Raw genomic sequence first — 18,008 nt, forward strand, 5'->3', positions numbered from 1 at the left:
GCCCGTGATGGAAGCGTCGGAGAACAACACTAGGTCGGGGCTCAGAAGACTTAGGGACACGCCCTCCTGTAGCTTCTGTGGGTCGAACCACCATCTTAGATGGCTCTTTATTGGAAGAGATATTCTCAATATCGCATTGAGATCGTCCTTGGCCTTCCACTCGTCCGCAAGGAAAAACTGGAGAGGCCTGAGGTGCAGTCTTCCCAAGGAAACAAACCTTTCTAGCGAGGAAATGGTTCCCAGCAGACTCATCCATTCCCTCGCCGAGCAAGTCTCTTTCCCTAAGAAGGCTGAGATCTTTTCTAATCTAGCCGCTGACGTTCCTGGGACGGAAACGCTCGAAAAGCCACTGAATCCATCTGAATCCCCAGATACACGATGGACTGTGTCGGGGTCAGATGCGACTTTTCGAGGTTGACAAGAAGTCCCAGGGACTTTGCTAGGGCTAAAGTGAACTGCAAGTCCTTCAGACACTTTTCTCTCGACGACGCTCTGATCAGCCAGTCGTCGAGGTACAGGGAAACTCTTATCCCCGAAGAGTGTAGCCACTTGCCACATTCTTCATGACTACGGTGAACACCATTGGAGCCGTGGTCAGGCCGAAACACATAGCTCTGAACTGCCACACTTTTTTGTCTAAGACAAACCTTAGATACTTTCTTGAAAGAGGGTGGATCGGGATGTGAAAGTACGCGTCCTGCAAGTCTAAGGACACCATCCAGTCGCCCGGTCTCAAGGCTCCCAGAACAGAATGAGGCGTCTCCATCGTGAATTTGGTCTTTTCCACGAAGAGATTGAGCCTGCTTACATCTAGAACTGGACGCCAACCTGACGACTGCTTCGGTACTAGGAAAATCCTGTTGTAAAAACCTGGAGACCCCAGGTCCGCGACTTGTTCCACCGCTCTTTTCTCGATCATTTGTTGAAGAAGATCGAATAACACTTGTTTCTTCTCTCCCTGATAGGATGGAGAAAGGTCTCTGGGAGTCGTAGAAAGAGGAGGAAGATCTAAAAAGGGGATCTTGTACCCCTGCTCCACGATCTTGAGGGACCAAGAGTCCGTGTCTCTCTCTCTCCACGCTCCCACAAAAAACTTCAGTCTGGCTCCGACTGGTGTCTGAAGGACATGCTTCTCACTTGGAAGGCTTTGATTTAAAGGAAGCTCTTCCTCGTTGAAAAAACCTCTCCCTCGAGGAGCTGCTCTCGAGGCTGGAGCCCCAGAAAGGGGCTTAACCTTCTTCGGCGGTCGAACAAAAGCTGAAGAAGTTGAAGGTACTGCCGAACGTCTCGAGGACTGGGCTAAGAGGTCCTGCGTTGCCTTCTCTTGCAAACTGCTTGTCAGGTCCTTCACCAAAGTCTGGGGGAAGAGATGGTTCGAAAGAGGAGAAAAAAGCAAATCCGCTTTCTGAGCTGGAGTAACTGAACGAGCCGTGAAATTGCACAGCAAAGCTCTCTTCTTCAAGAAGGCCGTCCCAAAATGAGAGACGAGCTCCTCAGAACCATCCCTGACGGCTTTGTCCATGCATGCTAACACGCTGGACAGCTCCCCCAGACTGAGAGATTCTGGGCTTCTCGATTGCAGATCCAGAACTCCCAAGCACCAGTCAAGGAAGTTGAAAACTTCAAGAGTCCGGAGCAGACCCTTCAAAATGATGGTCCGTCTCCGTAGGGGTCCAGGTCACTTTAGCAGTGGATAAAAGGGACCTCCTCTGAGAATCCACCAAGCTGGAGAAATCTCCTTGTGCTGAAGAAGGGATTCTAACCCCCACTTCTTCTTTGGTCTTATACCAAATACCCCCTTTTCCGCTGAGTCTAGCTGGAGGCAATGCGAAAGTTGTCTTGCCTTGATCTCTCCTTCGTTCCATCCAATCTTGGAGTTTCTTGAACGCCCGTTTAGTGGAGAGCGAAGTTTTCATCTCAACAAACTCCGGAGTCTTACCAGTCTTAGAGGATGAAAACTGCGAAGGAGGAGACTTGGGAGCTGCAGGCTGAAACTTGTCCTCGAAGGATGAACGCAACAGCCGCACGAGAACTTTATAATCTGAGATTGAAGAGGCAGCAGAAGGTTCCTCTTCAACAGAGTCAGCCGGACTACTCAGCTCTCCTTCTTCTCTAATCGGAAGAGGAGACCGCCTCTCCGGAGAGGGCGTACGTACGTCGGGTCTTGCCTTAATCAAAGACCCCCTATTCTTACTGGATGAAGCCTTATCTAGGCTGTCTTCTTTGTGACGTTTACCACTCGAAGTAGGCAGAGCGTCCTGACGGCGAAAAGCGTCCTTAGCGACACCCGAGGCAGCCTCACTTGCCAGAGAAGCGTCCTTACGTTTCTTAAACGAAAGGGAAGACATGTTATCCGGAATACGTGCCTGTGCGCGCAAACCAGCGTCTTGAAGTACGACTTCTTCTTGGCCGGAGTCCCCAAAAGCGTCCTGAAGAGCGTCCTGCTGAACGTCCTGCCGAGCGTCCTGCCGAGCGTCCTGCCGAGCGTCCTGTCGAGCGTCCTGTCGAGCGTCCTGTCGAACGTCGTGCCGAGCGTCTTCAAAAGCGTCCTGACGCAACGTCTTCCTAGAGGACGAACGAGATCGGCGAATCGCCGAAGGAGACGCGATCGGCGAAAGAGACGAACGAGGAGAGGGAGAAGGAGACTGCTTCGTCCTCTTGACGGGCAGTCTAAGGTCCTTCCTCCGCTTAGGCTCGACTGCTGCTGGGCGAGTCCTCTGAGCCATAAGCGTCGATAGCTGGTCCTGAAGGGACAAAAGAATGTTCTTCGTTGGAGAGGAACGAACAGAGGGAGCAGGACTGATCCTGCGAGAAGACGAGGGGCGAGGGGATCCGCCTTTCCTTTCCTTCACAAAAGTACAAGCTAACTGCTTCTCAGGGAGACGCGCCTGTGCACGCAACCCAGCGTCCTCATCGGAGGAGATCTTACCCCTTTTTTGAGGCGGAAAAGCGTCATACGCATCCTCCGAAGAAAGCGGCGATACAGGACGTGAAGCGTCCTCAACACGAAACGTCCTTTTCAGCGGACGAGAGTCTCTCCGAGCGCTCCACCCCTTGCGCGGGGAGGACGCTTCGGAGGACGAAAAACAGTCCTTAAGGATGCGCGCCTGTGAGCGCTCCTTGACAGCCTGGGACTTTGCAACAAGGCCTGCCGAAGGGACGCCAGATCGGTGGGGCAGCCCCCCGTAACCCTCTTGCAGCTTTCGACATACCCTCTCCCTGAGTCTGGGAGTCCGATAGAGGTCTAGGCCTAGAGGCATTATGGGGCCGATCTGACGCCCCCTCCACAACACTAGGGGCACGATCACACACTTGAACAGAGCCAGTTTCCAAGGCTTTCACTTTGGTCTCCAGAGTGCGTAGAGACTCCAAAATAAGAGAGAGAGCATTAGCTTCTCCCGACACAGATTCAGGGCCCGAAGGCAACACAGGTTTAGGAGATGCAAACTCTACAGGTGTTAATACAGGAGAATTATTAGCCTTACCTTTGGTAGAACCACTCCTGGAGGAAGACCTCCTGATCCTATCGCGTTCCAATTTACGCCGATAGGACTCATATACTCTCCAATCATCATCGGTCAATCTCTCACATTCATTGCACCGATTATCCACCAAACAATTATGCCCCCTACAACTCATACATACTGTGTGGGGGTCTACCGATGCTTTCGGTAGCCTCACCTTACAATCAGTCCTCACACACACTCTGAAACTCACAGCACTTGATCCAGACATCACGTTTACAGAAAAGCCAATCCAAAGTCAAAAAACGGTCCACTATCGCGCATGCCAATCCAACAATCCAATTCAATACCAAAAAACCAATCAGATACTTAAAAGCGAGCCAAATCCAAAAAATCCTGAGCGGAGGTCTGTAAACAGTTGTTTACCGACCGGCGACAGAAAAAAATATGAATAGAAAATGGGAATGGTTCCTGATATCCGCCTCCCAGCGGCGGGAATGGGTACTACCACCTGGCCGCCCACTGCGTGTGCCGCGAGTTTTGAAATTCTGTCGGACTTCAGAAAATACAGCTATATATATATCTGTCAGGTAAGTGGCATGAACAAACTTGTTGATATAAAAGGATTACCTCTTACATAAAGCAGGTAGCAGAGATGCAAACACACATGAAACAATCATCAAATATTTTGCTACGATGCAATTTTTCTTAACAGAAATAGTCATGGTGAAAAAAAATGAGAAAAATAAAAAAAAAATTCTACATGCAATTGGCAAATCAAGTAGGGTATGAAAAATTATGTAAACCTGCAAAACAGTGTAGAATTACTATATCACAACAATACTGGAACATCCCATTGTAGAAGTTTCAAGAGAAATGTGCTGCAGTATGAAAATATGTATAAGTACCTAAAAGGTAAACTCCTGCACCCTTATATTACAAAACAGCCTGTATGTTTATGGTAACAGGCCTTGAAGAAGCTGAAACTTTTATATTGGGTAATAATCTTAACAGTATATTACCTGAAGAGTTTAACCATGTTTATTCCAACCTGCATCAAAATCTAATGTTTTTAACATTTATAACAAGACACATGAAAACCAAGATCACTCATTTATGATACATGTTATTTGCACTATTTCAACTTTCATATAAAAAATTCGGGGTCCACATAACCTTCTCTAATACTTAAAATCTTCATAAAATAAGAAATATCAGCAAGATTTACAAAAACTTAATAACATTTTCTTAAATGAAAAGATTTCAACCTCCCTTTAAACCAAAAAAACAATGTTATTTGATGAAGTCAAGTTTCCAACCATAACTGTAATGTTGAGTAAAAAAAAAAAAAATATGAATGCTATAACAGAAATATGCATGCCTTGTAAATCAACACTATAGTGGACTTGTATCCAACAACCACTATTATTAAGACAGGTTGAGAAATGGCTTCAGTACATGTATTCAAACTTACAGACTAATCAGTATCATCATCTTAGTGCTCTATGTCTCATTTTCCCTTCGCAATGTTGGATGCAAAATCAATTCTCTCCAATTTCTTTGTTTTCTACCCTGCCTGCCTCACTTGCAATCTAGTCTTGGTGTTCCTTGATGCTCCTTACTGCCAGTCCAATATATCTTGCTCTATTTTCCTGATGACAGGCACCACTATATCAACTTCACTTGTAGCTTTGATTGTTCTACCACACTACGAACTATAAACCTTAGCATTAGGAACTTTTCTGGCTAACCCCCCCCATTTTCCCTTAAAGTCCATGCATCTGCTGCATACAGTAATACAGACTTTCTGCATACATCATATATCTTTGTTCTGTTTACCAAATGGAGCCTTCTATTTACTAATAATCCCTATCTGAAAATTTATTGCAAGTCTCCTGTAAATAATTACCATATTCATAAATGTAAATATGTTTTAATTCCCTATTTCACTGGAAAAGCAGTCACCAACTTAACTATTATCCTACTTTTGCATTACCTGTCACACCAACGTGAGTTAATCTCTTCACAGTATCCCACCTCATTCATAGCCTTTTTCAGATTTTTCAGTTACTTTTCTGCTGCACTTATGCCTTCAAACAAATTTTCTAGGTAAAAAAGATATATCCTTAAACAGAAAATTTCAAAAGGCACACACTAACTGTAGTGAAAATGCTGAGCACTGAATGGCAACAAAACTACTATAATCAAATAACCATTGCTCTGGAAAGGGAACTTGCTCAGTACAGTTTTTATACTGACTAGCACTACAGGAAAGTGGTGGTGGTGGTGGTGGTGGTGGTGGGTGGTGGTGGTGGTGGTGGTGGGGGGGGGGGGTTTATTCACACTAACATTGTTGTTTAGGCTTTTGCTTCAGTATTTTAACCAGAAAAAGGTTGATAAGGTGACATACTCATGAAATTCACCATGACTGAATATATATCATAATGGAGAAAAGATAAAAATAAAAGAGCAGAACTGCTGATTTTCCTTATTTTAAGCATATGAATATTTTATTGTTTAATAGATATTTCTTTCATGAATATACTAAGAGTGAATTTATGCACAAAACGGTTTGCTTTGCCATAGTTACTTTTATTGTTTTATGCATATCAACAGCCTATTATATAGTTTCATGTTGAAATATTCATGTACAATGCTTCTCCAACTGTATCTAGCCTAGCAAAGATAACAAAAGCTTTGAGATTTCTAATCATACCTTAGCCTTACCTGTCAACTTTTCATACACATAGAATAAAGTAAATAAAATACAAACAGATTTATCACGTTCTAAAAAAATGCCTGAAATACTATACTTTAGATCTCAGATGGGTTCAACTTGCTGCCTCTGTTCACAAATTACTACGTATTTTATTATTGCCATTCCCTTATTATTAAAACGGACAAAGATCTAGTATTATGGCTAGTTTTTACTATTGTTTTTTTCATTATAAATGCAAGAGGGTACCTTGTGTGGAATTTCTTAACCTTTACACTGAATTGCTGCTCCTGTAAAATTTTTAGGAGGCTACCATATTTGAATTTTCATTTTTTTTCCCATTTTCTAAGGGAAGCTCACATAATATGAAACATGATTTGCATATTATGACATGTTGCATAATCCAGAACATAGGTTGCATACTAAGGATTTTGCATTTTAGGATTTTTGGAATTGCATATTACAAGACTGGGCTTTCTCATTTTGGGATTGCTATTTTACAAGATTTCATGTACATTTGCAGAAGGCTTGGAGCAAATTTCCCAAGGATAACATGATACAAATGCTGTACAGCAATACCAAACATATTAGCAATGCTTTGAAAGCTCCACCAATAAGTCTGTTCCATTGCTTTTGTTGCAGGTAAATAAATGCAGGCAAACAAACATCTGAATAACTTGCTAACTTTGAGAAGAAACTGAAGCTTTACAGAAATTTACCAGGGCACTTTTACATTAGCAACGAGAGCCTGCCTACATGTCTGTGTTGGAGTTGGAACAAAATTTTTCTGTAAATAATCCTTAAAAGGCTTCATTCACATGAAAGTGTATTGTACTTCACACTTACCATCCTTGTTAATAAAATGATAATGTTAAGATACAATAAAGTTTTGTACATACTTACCTGGCAGATATATACTTAGCTATAGACTCCGTCGTCCCGACAGAATTCAAAACTCGCGGCACACGCTACAGGTAGGTCAGGTGATCTACCATTCCCGCCGCTGGGTGGCGGGATCCAGAACCATTCCCGTTTTCTGACAGATTTTCTCTTCCACCTGTCTCCTGAGGGGAGGCTGGGTGGGCCATTAATCGTATATATCTGCCAGGTAGGTATGTACAAAACTTTATTGTATCTTAACAATATCATTTTTGTACATGCAACTTACCCAGCAGATATATACTTAGCTGACTGGCACCTTTGGTGGAGGGTAAGAGACAGCTAGATACACAAATAATAAAAAAAAAAAAATATCAAAAGGAAAACAATTGTTGTAGGATATAAATCCTTGGTTCTCACCTGGTTTGGGCAGAAGACTTCATGATTACTCTTAATGAGCCTGCATGCCTCAAGAGCTTCAGCGAGGTAGCGACCTATAACTGAATAGCCCTTCTGGATCATGTCAAAGGGGGCTAGCCCGCTTACGCGACGGAGCCTACATGGATCGTGTCAATGGGGGCTTACACGCTTATATGACAGAGCCTGACCTGTATCATATCAATGGGGGCTAGCCCTCTTACATGACAGAGCTTTAGGTTTTATAAAATAACACAATGAGGAGAACAAAAGTTAATCCCGACCACCTGACCCTCCTAACCATGTTAGATCTAGGAATTGAAAGGGGTTACTACTTATACCCTCTTCCAATCGACCATAAAAACAAACACCACAATGTTAAAAAAGAATAATTAATTAAACTAATTAGGATTAACCTCAGCTCCTCCTCCCAGCACTGAATCCGCGGAAACATACGCCCCGAGTGAGAAGCACTTCTCATATGTAACTCTCACGTCTCTTAGGTAATGAGAAGCGAATACCGAGTTACACCTCCAGTACGTGGACTCTATAAGAGCTTGAAGAGACCATGTCTTGTGAAACGCCATTGAGGTTGCTATGGCCCTCACTTCATGCGCCTTCACTCTGAGGAGCTTAAATTGATCATCATTACAAGCTAGATGAGCCTCCTTTATGAAAAACATTAGAGCGTTTTTCGAAATAGGTCTTGTCGGATCCTTGACCGAGCACCATAGACTTTCTTCTGTAGCTCCTAACTGAGATTTCTTTTGTAAATAAAACTTGAGGGCTCTTACCGGACATAAAGTCCTCTCCGGCTCTTCCCCCGTAATAGAAGAAAGCCCTTTTACTTCGAAGCATCTTGGCCATGGCTTTGAAGGATTCTCATTCTTTGCTAAGAAGAGAGGCTTAAAAGAGCAAATCGCAGCGCTTTTCTTAAATCCCACTCTGCCTTCTAACGCTTGAAGTTCACTTACCCTTTTTGCTGTCGCTAGGGCGAAAAGGAACAGAGACTTCCTCGTCAAGTCTCTAAAGGAAGCCTTATTAGAAGGTACGAACTTGTCTGACATAAGATATTGAAGGACCACATCCAAGTTCCAACTAGGGTTCTTCCTGGTCTGGCTTTTTGAGGCCTCGAAAGACCTAATAAGGTTATGCAGATCCTTGTTCTTTGACACATCTAGCCCCCTATGCCTGAAAACAGAGGCTAGCATGGTTCTGTACAATTTATCGTTGAAACAGCTAAATTACATTTTCTTCTTAGATAAAGAAGAAAATGCGCAATGTCAGTTACAGAGGTACTGGAAGAGGATACCTTCTGAGACTTGCTCCATCTTCTAAACACCTCCCACTTCGACTGGTACACTCGTAAAGTGGAAGGTCTCCTGGCTCTTGCAATGGCTTTCGAAGCCTCGCGAGAAAACCCCCTCGCTCTAACGAGTCCTTCAACAGTCTGAAGGCAGTTAGAATTAGAGCGGGGAGGTTTTTGTGATACCTGTCGAAGTGGGGTTGTTTGAGAAGATCGCTCCTTGGTGGGAGCGATCTGGGAATATCCACCATCCACTCCAGCACCTCTGTAACCCAGTCTAGGGCTGGCCAAAAGGGAGCGATTAAAGTCAGCTTCGCTCTTTCTGAGGAAGCAAACTTCCTTATCACTTCCCCTACTAGTTTGAAGGGGGGAAAAGCGTACCCGTCTACGCCCCTCCAATCCATCAGGAGGCCATCTATGGCTATTGCTCTTGGATCTGCAATCGGGGAGCAATAATTCTCCAGTCTCTTGTTCCAATTGGTTGCGAACAAGTCTATGTTTGGTCTTCCCCATAACTGTTCGCAAACTTGCGGATAGAGGGTCCACTCCGTGGGGAGGACTTGGTTCTTTCTGCTTAGCAGATTCGCCCGAACGTTTCTTTCCCCCTGTATAAACCTGGTGAGAACAGAGATATCGAGAAGAGAGATATCTTTCTTCTGAGCCCACAGCAGCAACTCCTTCGCTGTCTCGTAAAGGGAGAATGAATGGGTTCCCCCTTGTTTCCTGATATAGGCGAGGGCTGTCGTGTTGTCCGAGTTGACCTGAATGACAGATCCTGAGATCTGCCTTTGGAAGTGAATGAGTGCTAAATGAATGGCCTTTAACTCCTCCTTGTTTATGTGCCAGGCCACCTGTGCTCCTTCCCAGGTGCCTGACACTTCTTCCAAGCCCAACGTTGCTCCCCATCCTGAATCAGACGCGTCTGCAAACAACGCTCGGAGAGGGCTCTGTACGTGCAGAGATACTCCTTTGCTGAGCTTCTTTGGGTCCAGCCACCATCGGAGATCCTCCTTGATCTTGTCCGTCAGAAGAAAGGAGTCTTCTAGATCCTGGGAACTCTGGTCCCATTTCTCCTTCAGATAATACTGAAGGGGTCTTAGGTGCAGCCTTCCTAAAGAAACGAACTGCTCCAACGAGGAGAGGGTTCCCAGCAAACTCATTCATTCCCTCTCGGAGCACTGTTCTTTCTTTAGAAAAGCTGAAACCTTCGCTAGGCAGCGTTCTATTCTCTCTAGAGATGGAGACGCTAGAAAACCCCGAGAATCCATCTGAATCCCCAGATAGACGATGCTTTGCTGGGGATCAAGGTGAGACTTCTCGACGTTGACTAGGAGTCCCAGAGACTGAGTCAATTTTAGCGTTAAAGAAAGGTCCTCCAGACACTGAACCTTTGATTTTGCTCTTATGAGCCAGTCGTCCAAGTACATTGAGATCCTGATCCCTTCTAAATGTAGCCAATGCGCCACATTCCTTAGGATGCCCGTAAAGACTTGAGGGGCCGTCAATAGCCCGAAGCACAGCACTCGAAACTGGAAGACTCTTCCCTGTGACACGAATCTCAGATATTTCCTTGATGCCGGATGAATTGGCACATGGAAATATGCATCTTGAAGGTCCAGGGATACCATCCAGTCCCCTGGACGAAGAGCAGAAAGCACAGAGGAAGAAGTCTCCATCGAAAACTTCTTCTTTATTACAAAGAAGTTCAGCGCACTTACGTCTAAAACCGGCCTCCACCCTCCCGAGGCTTTCGGTACTAGGAACAGCCGATTGTAGAAACCTGGGGAATGGAGCTCTTGTACCGGTTCTATGGCCTGCTTCTGCAGCATAAGGTCTACTGCTTGCAGGAGAGCCTGACTCCTGACAGGATCTTTGTACCTTGCCGTCAACTCCCTTGGAGTTTTCGTTAAGGGAGGATTTTCCCTGGAGGGGATCAAGTATCCTCTCTCGAGGATTGAGAGGGTCCAGCTGTCCGCACCTCTCTGCGCCCAGACTCTGGCAAAGTTCGAAAGTCTGGCGCCTACTGATGTCTGGAGGACTTCTCTCTTATTTTGCCTTCCCGAAAGGTCTCCTGGAAGGTCTTCCTCTCTGGTCTGGTCTCCTACCTCTGAGAGGGGCTCTCGAAGAAGAGACTTCCTGAAAGGGCTGCTGAAGGGATGCTTTCTCTTTCTTTGCCACGAGAACAGCGGGTCTGAATCTCTTCGCTGATTGGGTAAGGAGGTCCTGCGTAGCCTTCCCAGCTAAAGATTTGGCTATATCTTTAACCGTGTCCTGTGGAAAGAGGTGGCTAGAAAGAGGGGAATACAATAAGGCCAACCTCTGAAGAGGAGAGACTGACTTAGTCAGGAAGGAGCTGTATACGGACCTCTTCTTCAAGATTCCAGAGCCAAAGAGGGAAGCAACCTCCACCGAACCATCCATCACAGCTCTATCAAAACAGGCCAATACACTAGACAGCTCCTCCATGCTAACGAAATCCGGATCTTGAGCTCTCTTAGCCAGGGCTCCCAGAGACCAGTCCATGAAATTGAACACCTCAAGTGTCCTGAAGAGGCCCTTGAGGAGATGGTCGAGTTCCCACATCCCCCAAGTAGCCTTTGCTGAAAGGAGGGAGCTCCTCCTGGAAGAGTCCACAAGCAAGGCATAGTCTGCATCTGCCGACGAGGGAAGTCCTAAGCCCATGGGTTCCTTGGTATCATACCATCTTCCAGGTTTCCCCGTCAGCCTGGAAGGAGGGCATGAAAACACTGTCTTGCCCGCTTCTCTTTTTGACTGAAGCCATTCTCCAAATCCTTTGAAGGCCTTCTTCATACTAAGGGTCGGACGCATCTTCACGAATGAGGAGGCTTTTGGAGACTTCGTGCTCGAAAGCAAAGATCCTGGCGAGGGAGGATCAGCTGGCTGAAGCGTATCCCCAAACTCTTTAAGTAAGAGCGAAGACAGCCTTTTATAGTCGGAAACTACTACATCGACTGGAAATTCCTCCTCCGAGACCTCCTCTAACCCTCCAGCTGTAGAAGAGCACTTCGAAGGGGAGCGGATTTCAGAAGGAGCGGGACTTCTGTCACCTGAAGGAGAGCGCCTTCCATGAGACCTATGCTTGCTGCTGCAAGCTGCGAGGGGGCTCTTGAATGGAGAAGAGATCTTGTCAGGATCTTGTGTATTGCGAGGAGAAGGGCTCCTAATCCCTGGAGAGCTCCTTACGTGCGAAGGGGTCCTGTTAAGGACCTGGCTCCTGCTAGGCTCCTGGCGCCTGATGGGCTCCTGGCGCCTGACGAAATCCTGGCACTTGCTAGGCTCCTGGCGCCTGAGAGGCTCCTAGCGCCTACTAGGCTCTAGGCGCCTACTAGGCTCTTGGCACCTAACTAGATCCTGGCTGTTGATAGGCTCTTGACGCCTGCCATGATCCTGGCGCCTATCGAGTTCTTGGTATTCAACAGAAGAGTCCGACTCCTGACCTCTCCGCGAATCTGTAGCCGTGCGCCTCCTCTGAGAGCGGCTACTGCTGGGAACTTTACAACGAACAGAAGAGCTCCTGAGGGGTTCGTGCTGTCTGCTGCACGGAGCACTCCTGTACAGAGGAGAGGAGCGCTTATAGGGCGAACAAGAGCGCCTCTCGGGAGAAGCGCGTCTACTAGAAGGGGATCTCCTGAAAGGAGAAGAGCGCCTGGAAGAGTCAGAGAGGTCTCCTTTGAAAGGAGATGAGCGCTTGCTACTAGCGTAAAGCTTCGATCTCTTCACTGGTAGAGAGGCGTCTTTCCTGCGCGTAGAATCCTTAGAGAGGGCGCCTACCAGGGAGGACAATTGCTCTTGAAGGTTAAGAAGGAAGAGCTTGGTCGGATCTTGAGGAGCAGGAGAAGGTCGTCTAGCCTTCTTGCTGCTTGAAGGAAAATCCTCAGGGAAGCGCTCAGGGCTCAAGTCGAAAGCGTCTCCTTTAGGCGAAATCCACGATCTCTTCAAGGGACGTGACATAGAAGCCGAACTCCAGCCACGCTTAGACGATGAGGAGTCTGAAGCTGAAAAGCACTCTCTCAGGATGCCTTTTCTACGACTATCCAAGGCAGCCTGGGTCGCTTCTTCAGGATCTACCGAAGGGACGCCCGATCGTTGGGGATGCTCCACATCCTCCCTGCGGCTGTTGACATTCCTCCTCCCCTGGTCCTGGGAGTTTGAAAGAGGTCTAGGCCTAGGAGCAATGCGGAGCCGATCAGACACCCCCTCCACTGCACTGGGATCACTGCACAAGTCACTTACACTCTTACCTTTGGCTTCCATAGCCTTCAGTTGCTCCTGTAGCTCCCTGATAGAGGATTTCATAATCTCCATCTATGAAAACGAATCCTTGGATTCAACACAGGGAGAAGGGGCTGAGGTTACAGGAGAAAGGTTAGAATCTACTTTGTTAGTTTCTATCTCAGGTTCAAATGAGCAAGACCTACTTGAGCTCCTTGCGGAAGCCTTCCTAGCTCTATCCTTTTCTCGTTTTCTGATATAAGAAGATAAATTCTTCCATTCTTGTTCTGTTAGTCCCTCACATTCTGCACAAGTATTGTCAAAAGAACATTCAGAACCTCTGCATTTCACACATACCGTATGAGGATCTACCTCTGCTTTCAGCAGTCTAACCCTACAATCATCCCTTCCACACACTCTAAACAAAGGTGTTACTTTAGCGTCAGTCATCGCGAGAGAAAAAACCTAACCAAATTCCATAAACTGTCCACGAAAAGCGTATGCCAAGCCAGAGAAAAAAAAGAGTACTTCACCAATAGTCAATCCAACAAATTCTCGGCAAACGAGCAGTATTCCAAGCAGGAGGAACCAACAACAGTTGTTGTCGGTACTGGCGACAGAGAAAATCTGTCAGAAAACGGGAATGGTTCCGGATCCCGCCACCCAGCGGCGGGAATGGTAGATCACCTGACCTACCTGTAGCGTGTGCCGCGAGTTTTGAATTCTGTCGGGACGACGGAGTCTATAGCTAAGTATATATCTGCTGGGTAAGTTGCATGTACAAAACAGTAGAATCAGATCACTAATTAATTCTTCACTCTCACATGGCAGGCCATAGGCTTTGTTCCTGATAAAATGTATTATTCTTATGTAATAGTATGTTGCAACTCCTTAACATTTACAACTGTAACTGGATAACCTGAAAACTTTGACAATTCAGAGAAAATTTTTTAATATTTGCTTCTAATACTATTTGATACACATTGGTGGTTGAAAGTTGGACATTTACTAATGATATGTTTGATTGTAAGTGGTGATTTACATTAAAAGATTTACCCATGGATGAAGATGTATGTGACCAGTTTGAAGAAAAGATATCACCTTAATGTGGAACTCTTGTAAGCGTGAAGAACTAAACAAAACAATAGTTTTTTTTTCTAACCTGCTTGTAAACGTGACGAACTAAACAAACCAATAGTTTTTTTTTCTAACCTGCAAAAATTAACTTGCTTTAGGATTCACTATTCCACATTCCTACTACAGTGGACCCCCCTGTATTCGTGCTCTCCGGATTCGCGTACTCAATACTTTCACATTTCATTACAGTGTAACAAAGCATAACGAAATGCTTCTTGCTTGCATGGACAAAAAGACTATCAACAAGGCACAATAACCCTCTAGGATTAAGGTGATGTCCAAAAACTCCAGGCTGACTTTAAAGTTTCAACTTGAATTTTTCGTTTTGTCATTTTTCATTTCTGAGCATACATAAGTTTGAGGAATTAGCGGCAAAATTACACCAAAACTAGTTACCATAAAATATACAATTACACCTAATTATAAAAGGAAAACATTGTTATGCCTAAAATTGGGCCATGGGTGATTTACACACAATTTAGTGAACCTCTAAAAAATCTCAGTTCAGTTAAAAAGAGCTCATGCAATTAGAAGTACAGGCAGTCCGTGGCTTACGACGTTCCGAGTTTGCGACGCCTTTCAATTATATTCATCAGAAATTATTTCCAGGCTTACAACACATGTTCTAGGGTTATGACGCCGATCCGATGGAAGAAATATGACTCCAAAAAGGCAAAATACTGTACATAAGTCCCTTATAATGTTGTGTTTTGATTCTAGCAATAAGCCTAGCCTATGTTAGCAGTTGCTACTGTAGCCTAGTCTATGATTCTGACATCTAAACCTAAAGAAGCTAAAAGCTTAGAATATGCCAATAAAATGTATAACTAATCAGTATGTACTCATTTCAAACAATTATTAATTAACCATTAACTATAATATATATATATATATATAAAAAAAAAAAAAAGCTTCCAACCTTTTATTTACGTTCAACACTACGAGTAGTGAACGATCACCAAGCAACCACTTTTACCTAGAACACAGTATAGTAATCATAAATTTTCATTATCTCTCTTCTACTACTGAAACTACCAAACAGTATAATAACCATTCATTTCTATTCTTTATTCTATCTTTACCTAATGGAGATACCGAGTTACCGACAGCTATAATGAAACATATACGTAATGATATTAAAACAGAAGAATTCTAAAATATATTTGCTGGCCTCGATGATAGCAGTCTTTGATTAATTTTATATTTTATGATATTTAATTCACAAATTTATTTTTTTCAATTAAATGTATTGTATGAGTAAGTTTTTCAATTTACAGCATCCTTTTACCAATAGAATAAAAAAAAAATACTACGATTCTTTGAGAATCAATAATGAAGAAGTTATCAGCTGAAGAAATACAAATGGTGGCAGCCAGTAGATGCTTTGTTTACACTCAGGAAATGAAGGTACGCTGCACTTATTATAGCCTAGAACAGCCGTAAATTAAAAACAACATAAAAATAAAAAAAGATTCTCAGATAAGTTAAACAACATATATAGTTAGTGTCGTGGTTATTATACAAAAATAGAAGTTTGTCGACTTGTGTGGAAACCAATGCTGCTTTGCTGACTTCGTTGTCATGAAATCCAAAGAATGTGGAAGGCTTAGCCTAGTCTCTAAAGTTTGCACTTTTTCAATATAGAAACAACATAACAATAATAAAAGTTTCTCAAATAAGTAAAACAGTATTTGTATTTATTGTCTGTTGTCAGGAAATCCAAAGCTTATGCTTAGCCTAGTGCCAAACTCTTGCACATTTCTAAAACTAACCTATACCACATGTAATGTTCAGTCCCAAAATTTTACGCCGTAAAATTTATCTTTAAATATCAAACCTTACAAGAGTATATACATTAAACAACACCTAAAGGTTTTTTTATGAAAAGCACAATAAAAATGCAGTTAACATAGTTTTCAATAGACACCCAAAGCATTCTAAGTAAGGTTTTCTTAGGATTTTTGATGATTTTCGACAAATTTTTGTCTTACAACGATTTTCGGCTTACGACGCATCTCAAAAACGGAACCCCGTCATAAATAGGGGGGACTATCTGTATACATGAATGCATTCCCACATTCCATTAAAACAAGCGTTTCTTACAAATACCTTTGAGTTTCTGAGGAGAGGGGTGATCATCTGGTACATCTTGAATGATGGTGAAAATAACAGCCGAGATGGGATCATACAATGGGTCAGGCAACAAAGAAGGTCGTGTTGTAACATGACACTCGATGCACATGGTGGTTAGATATTCATGCTGCAGAAATAAATTAAGCATTATCACCCAATAAACTTTGAGGATTATAATTTTTTTTGACAAAGTTGAAGTTGACAAACAGTATTTGCATATGATAGCTCCTTGGAACCAAAGGTAATAGCTGAAACTGGTATTTCTGTTGATCTTGGCAATGTACCTTGTTTAATAATAATAATAATAGTAATAATAATAATAATAATAAGAAAAGAAGACCAAGTCTCAATCTTGATTTAAAAACAAATATACTATCAACTATATCTTGAAGGCTTCTAAAACAGGAAAATATAAAATCACAATCTTTAAATATCCTTCTGTTTTCCCATTATTCCAAAGGAGTTAAAATAAAAACCCATGATAAATTGTTAAAGCAACTTGCTAACAAAACAATAACTACCAATAACTAAAGAATATAGCATTGCCTACACCACTATAACACTTGTGGGGCCTTTTCAAAGCCATGATAAAATCCGTCCAAGTTTTTATGAGACCATTTCAATACAATTTAGTTTTTTTATTAATTCACTGTATTCCTCAGCTGCGGTGGTGTGTCTGCCTCTGGTGTTGTGATATCATCTCCATATTCGCCTATGATGTCGTCAAAACCTCTCACCGAGCCATCGGAGATGTTTCAAGCTATGATCAAGAGGGTGGACTGTTTTTCAAGGGTGGTATCCTACTCTCTCTAGCAAGAAGTGTCATAGAAGGAGTGGTTCTTCCTCGTCTCCTTCTAGAATGACACGTCATACATTAAGTAAGCACTCTCCTCCTCCATCTCCCTCTGCTCCTCAAGGATGTTCGCTTTGGGGTCGTTCCCTGTCTTGAGACTGCATGAGTGGCATTGCAAGGCTGTGCACTGGAATCGTCACATGTCCATGTACATGATTCATACTGCAAACGTGTATGTGGTTCATCGCATGAGCGAGTACAGTTTGGCTCCAGACCATATACGGGTTTCTTCACTTGACCATGTTCCGGAGCCCTCTATTTCAGGATCTTCAATAGTTAGGGGCCCCACTCCATCCAATGGGAGGTATGATGTCCAGCTTCCTAGAGAAGTCTTCCCAGAGATGTCTCTCCAGTGTTATTAGGGAAGGATGAGGATCCTTCCAAGCCACCTTCTTTGCGTTGTTGGTCTCCTTTGCTGGTACCAGAGGAGGGATTACCATATTTCCAGGTGCATTAGATTTTTTTTTCAACAGGTCTTCAAAATTTATCATGCACCCTAGTTGATAAATGTTACTTATAATCAGCACAGCTTAACTCCAGAGGAATGTTATTTTTGCTACCAGCGACCAAGATTCATTCTTGCATTGGCAGCATACAGTAAACAAGTTAACAGACATAGTAGTAAGTTGCATGTGCAATATATCAACGTTGCCAATATTTCAAATCTTCCCAAACACCCCCTTTATGGAAAAAAGATCAGCTGAGAATTGTAAAATTGCTATTTTTGAAAGGGTTTACCAGTAAATTTTCAAGAGAAAGATTACTATAATCCAAGTAGAAATTTTGTAATATGCTGCTTTTTATGACAGCTTCTTCAGAAATTCGCACTTCACTTTTTATTACCTGGAAAGCATGCAAAATATTTTTAGG

General features: G+C 43.5%; 1 protein-coding gene across 1 annotated transcript in view; it reads right to left on the bottom strand.

Moving 5' to 3' along the window:
- The window catches only part of LOC135226936 (uncharacterized), a 430,036-nt gene that overhangs the window by 141,291 nt on the left and 270,737 nt on the right, over positions 1 to 18,008 (bottom strand). The window contains exon 23 of the mRNA XM_064266617.1: positions 16,262 to 16,412. Within this exon, the coding sequence (XP_064122687.1) occupies positions 16,262 to 16,412 (151 nt within the window). The remainder of the gene's footprint in view (positions 1 to 16,261; positions 16,413 to 18,008) is intronic.

Source organism: Macrobrachium nipponense, chromosome 15, assembly GCF_015104395.2.
Source record: "Macrobrachium nipponense isolate FS-2020 chromosome 15, ASM1510439v2, whole genome shotgun sequence".
Classification (NCBI taxonomy): domain Eukaryota; kingdom Metazoa; phylum Arthropoda; class Malacostraca; order Decapoda; family Palaemonidae; genus Macrobrachium; species Macrobrachium nipponense.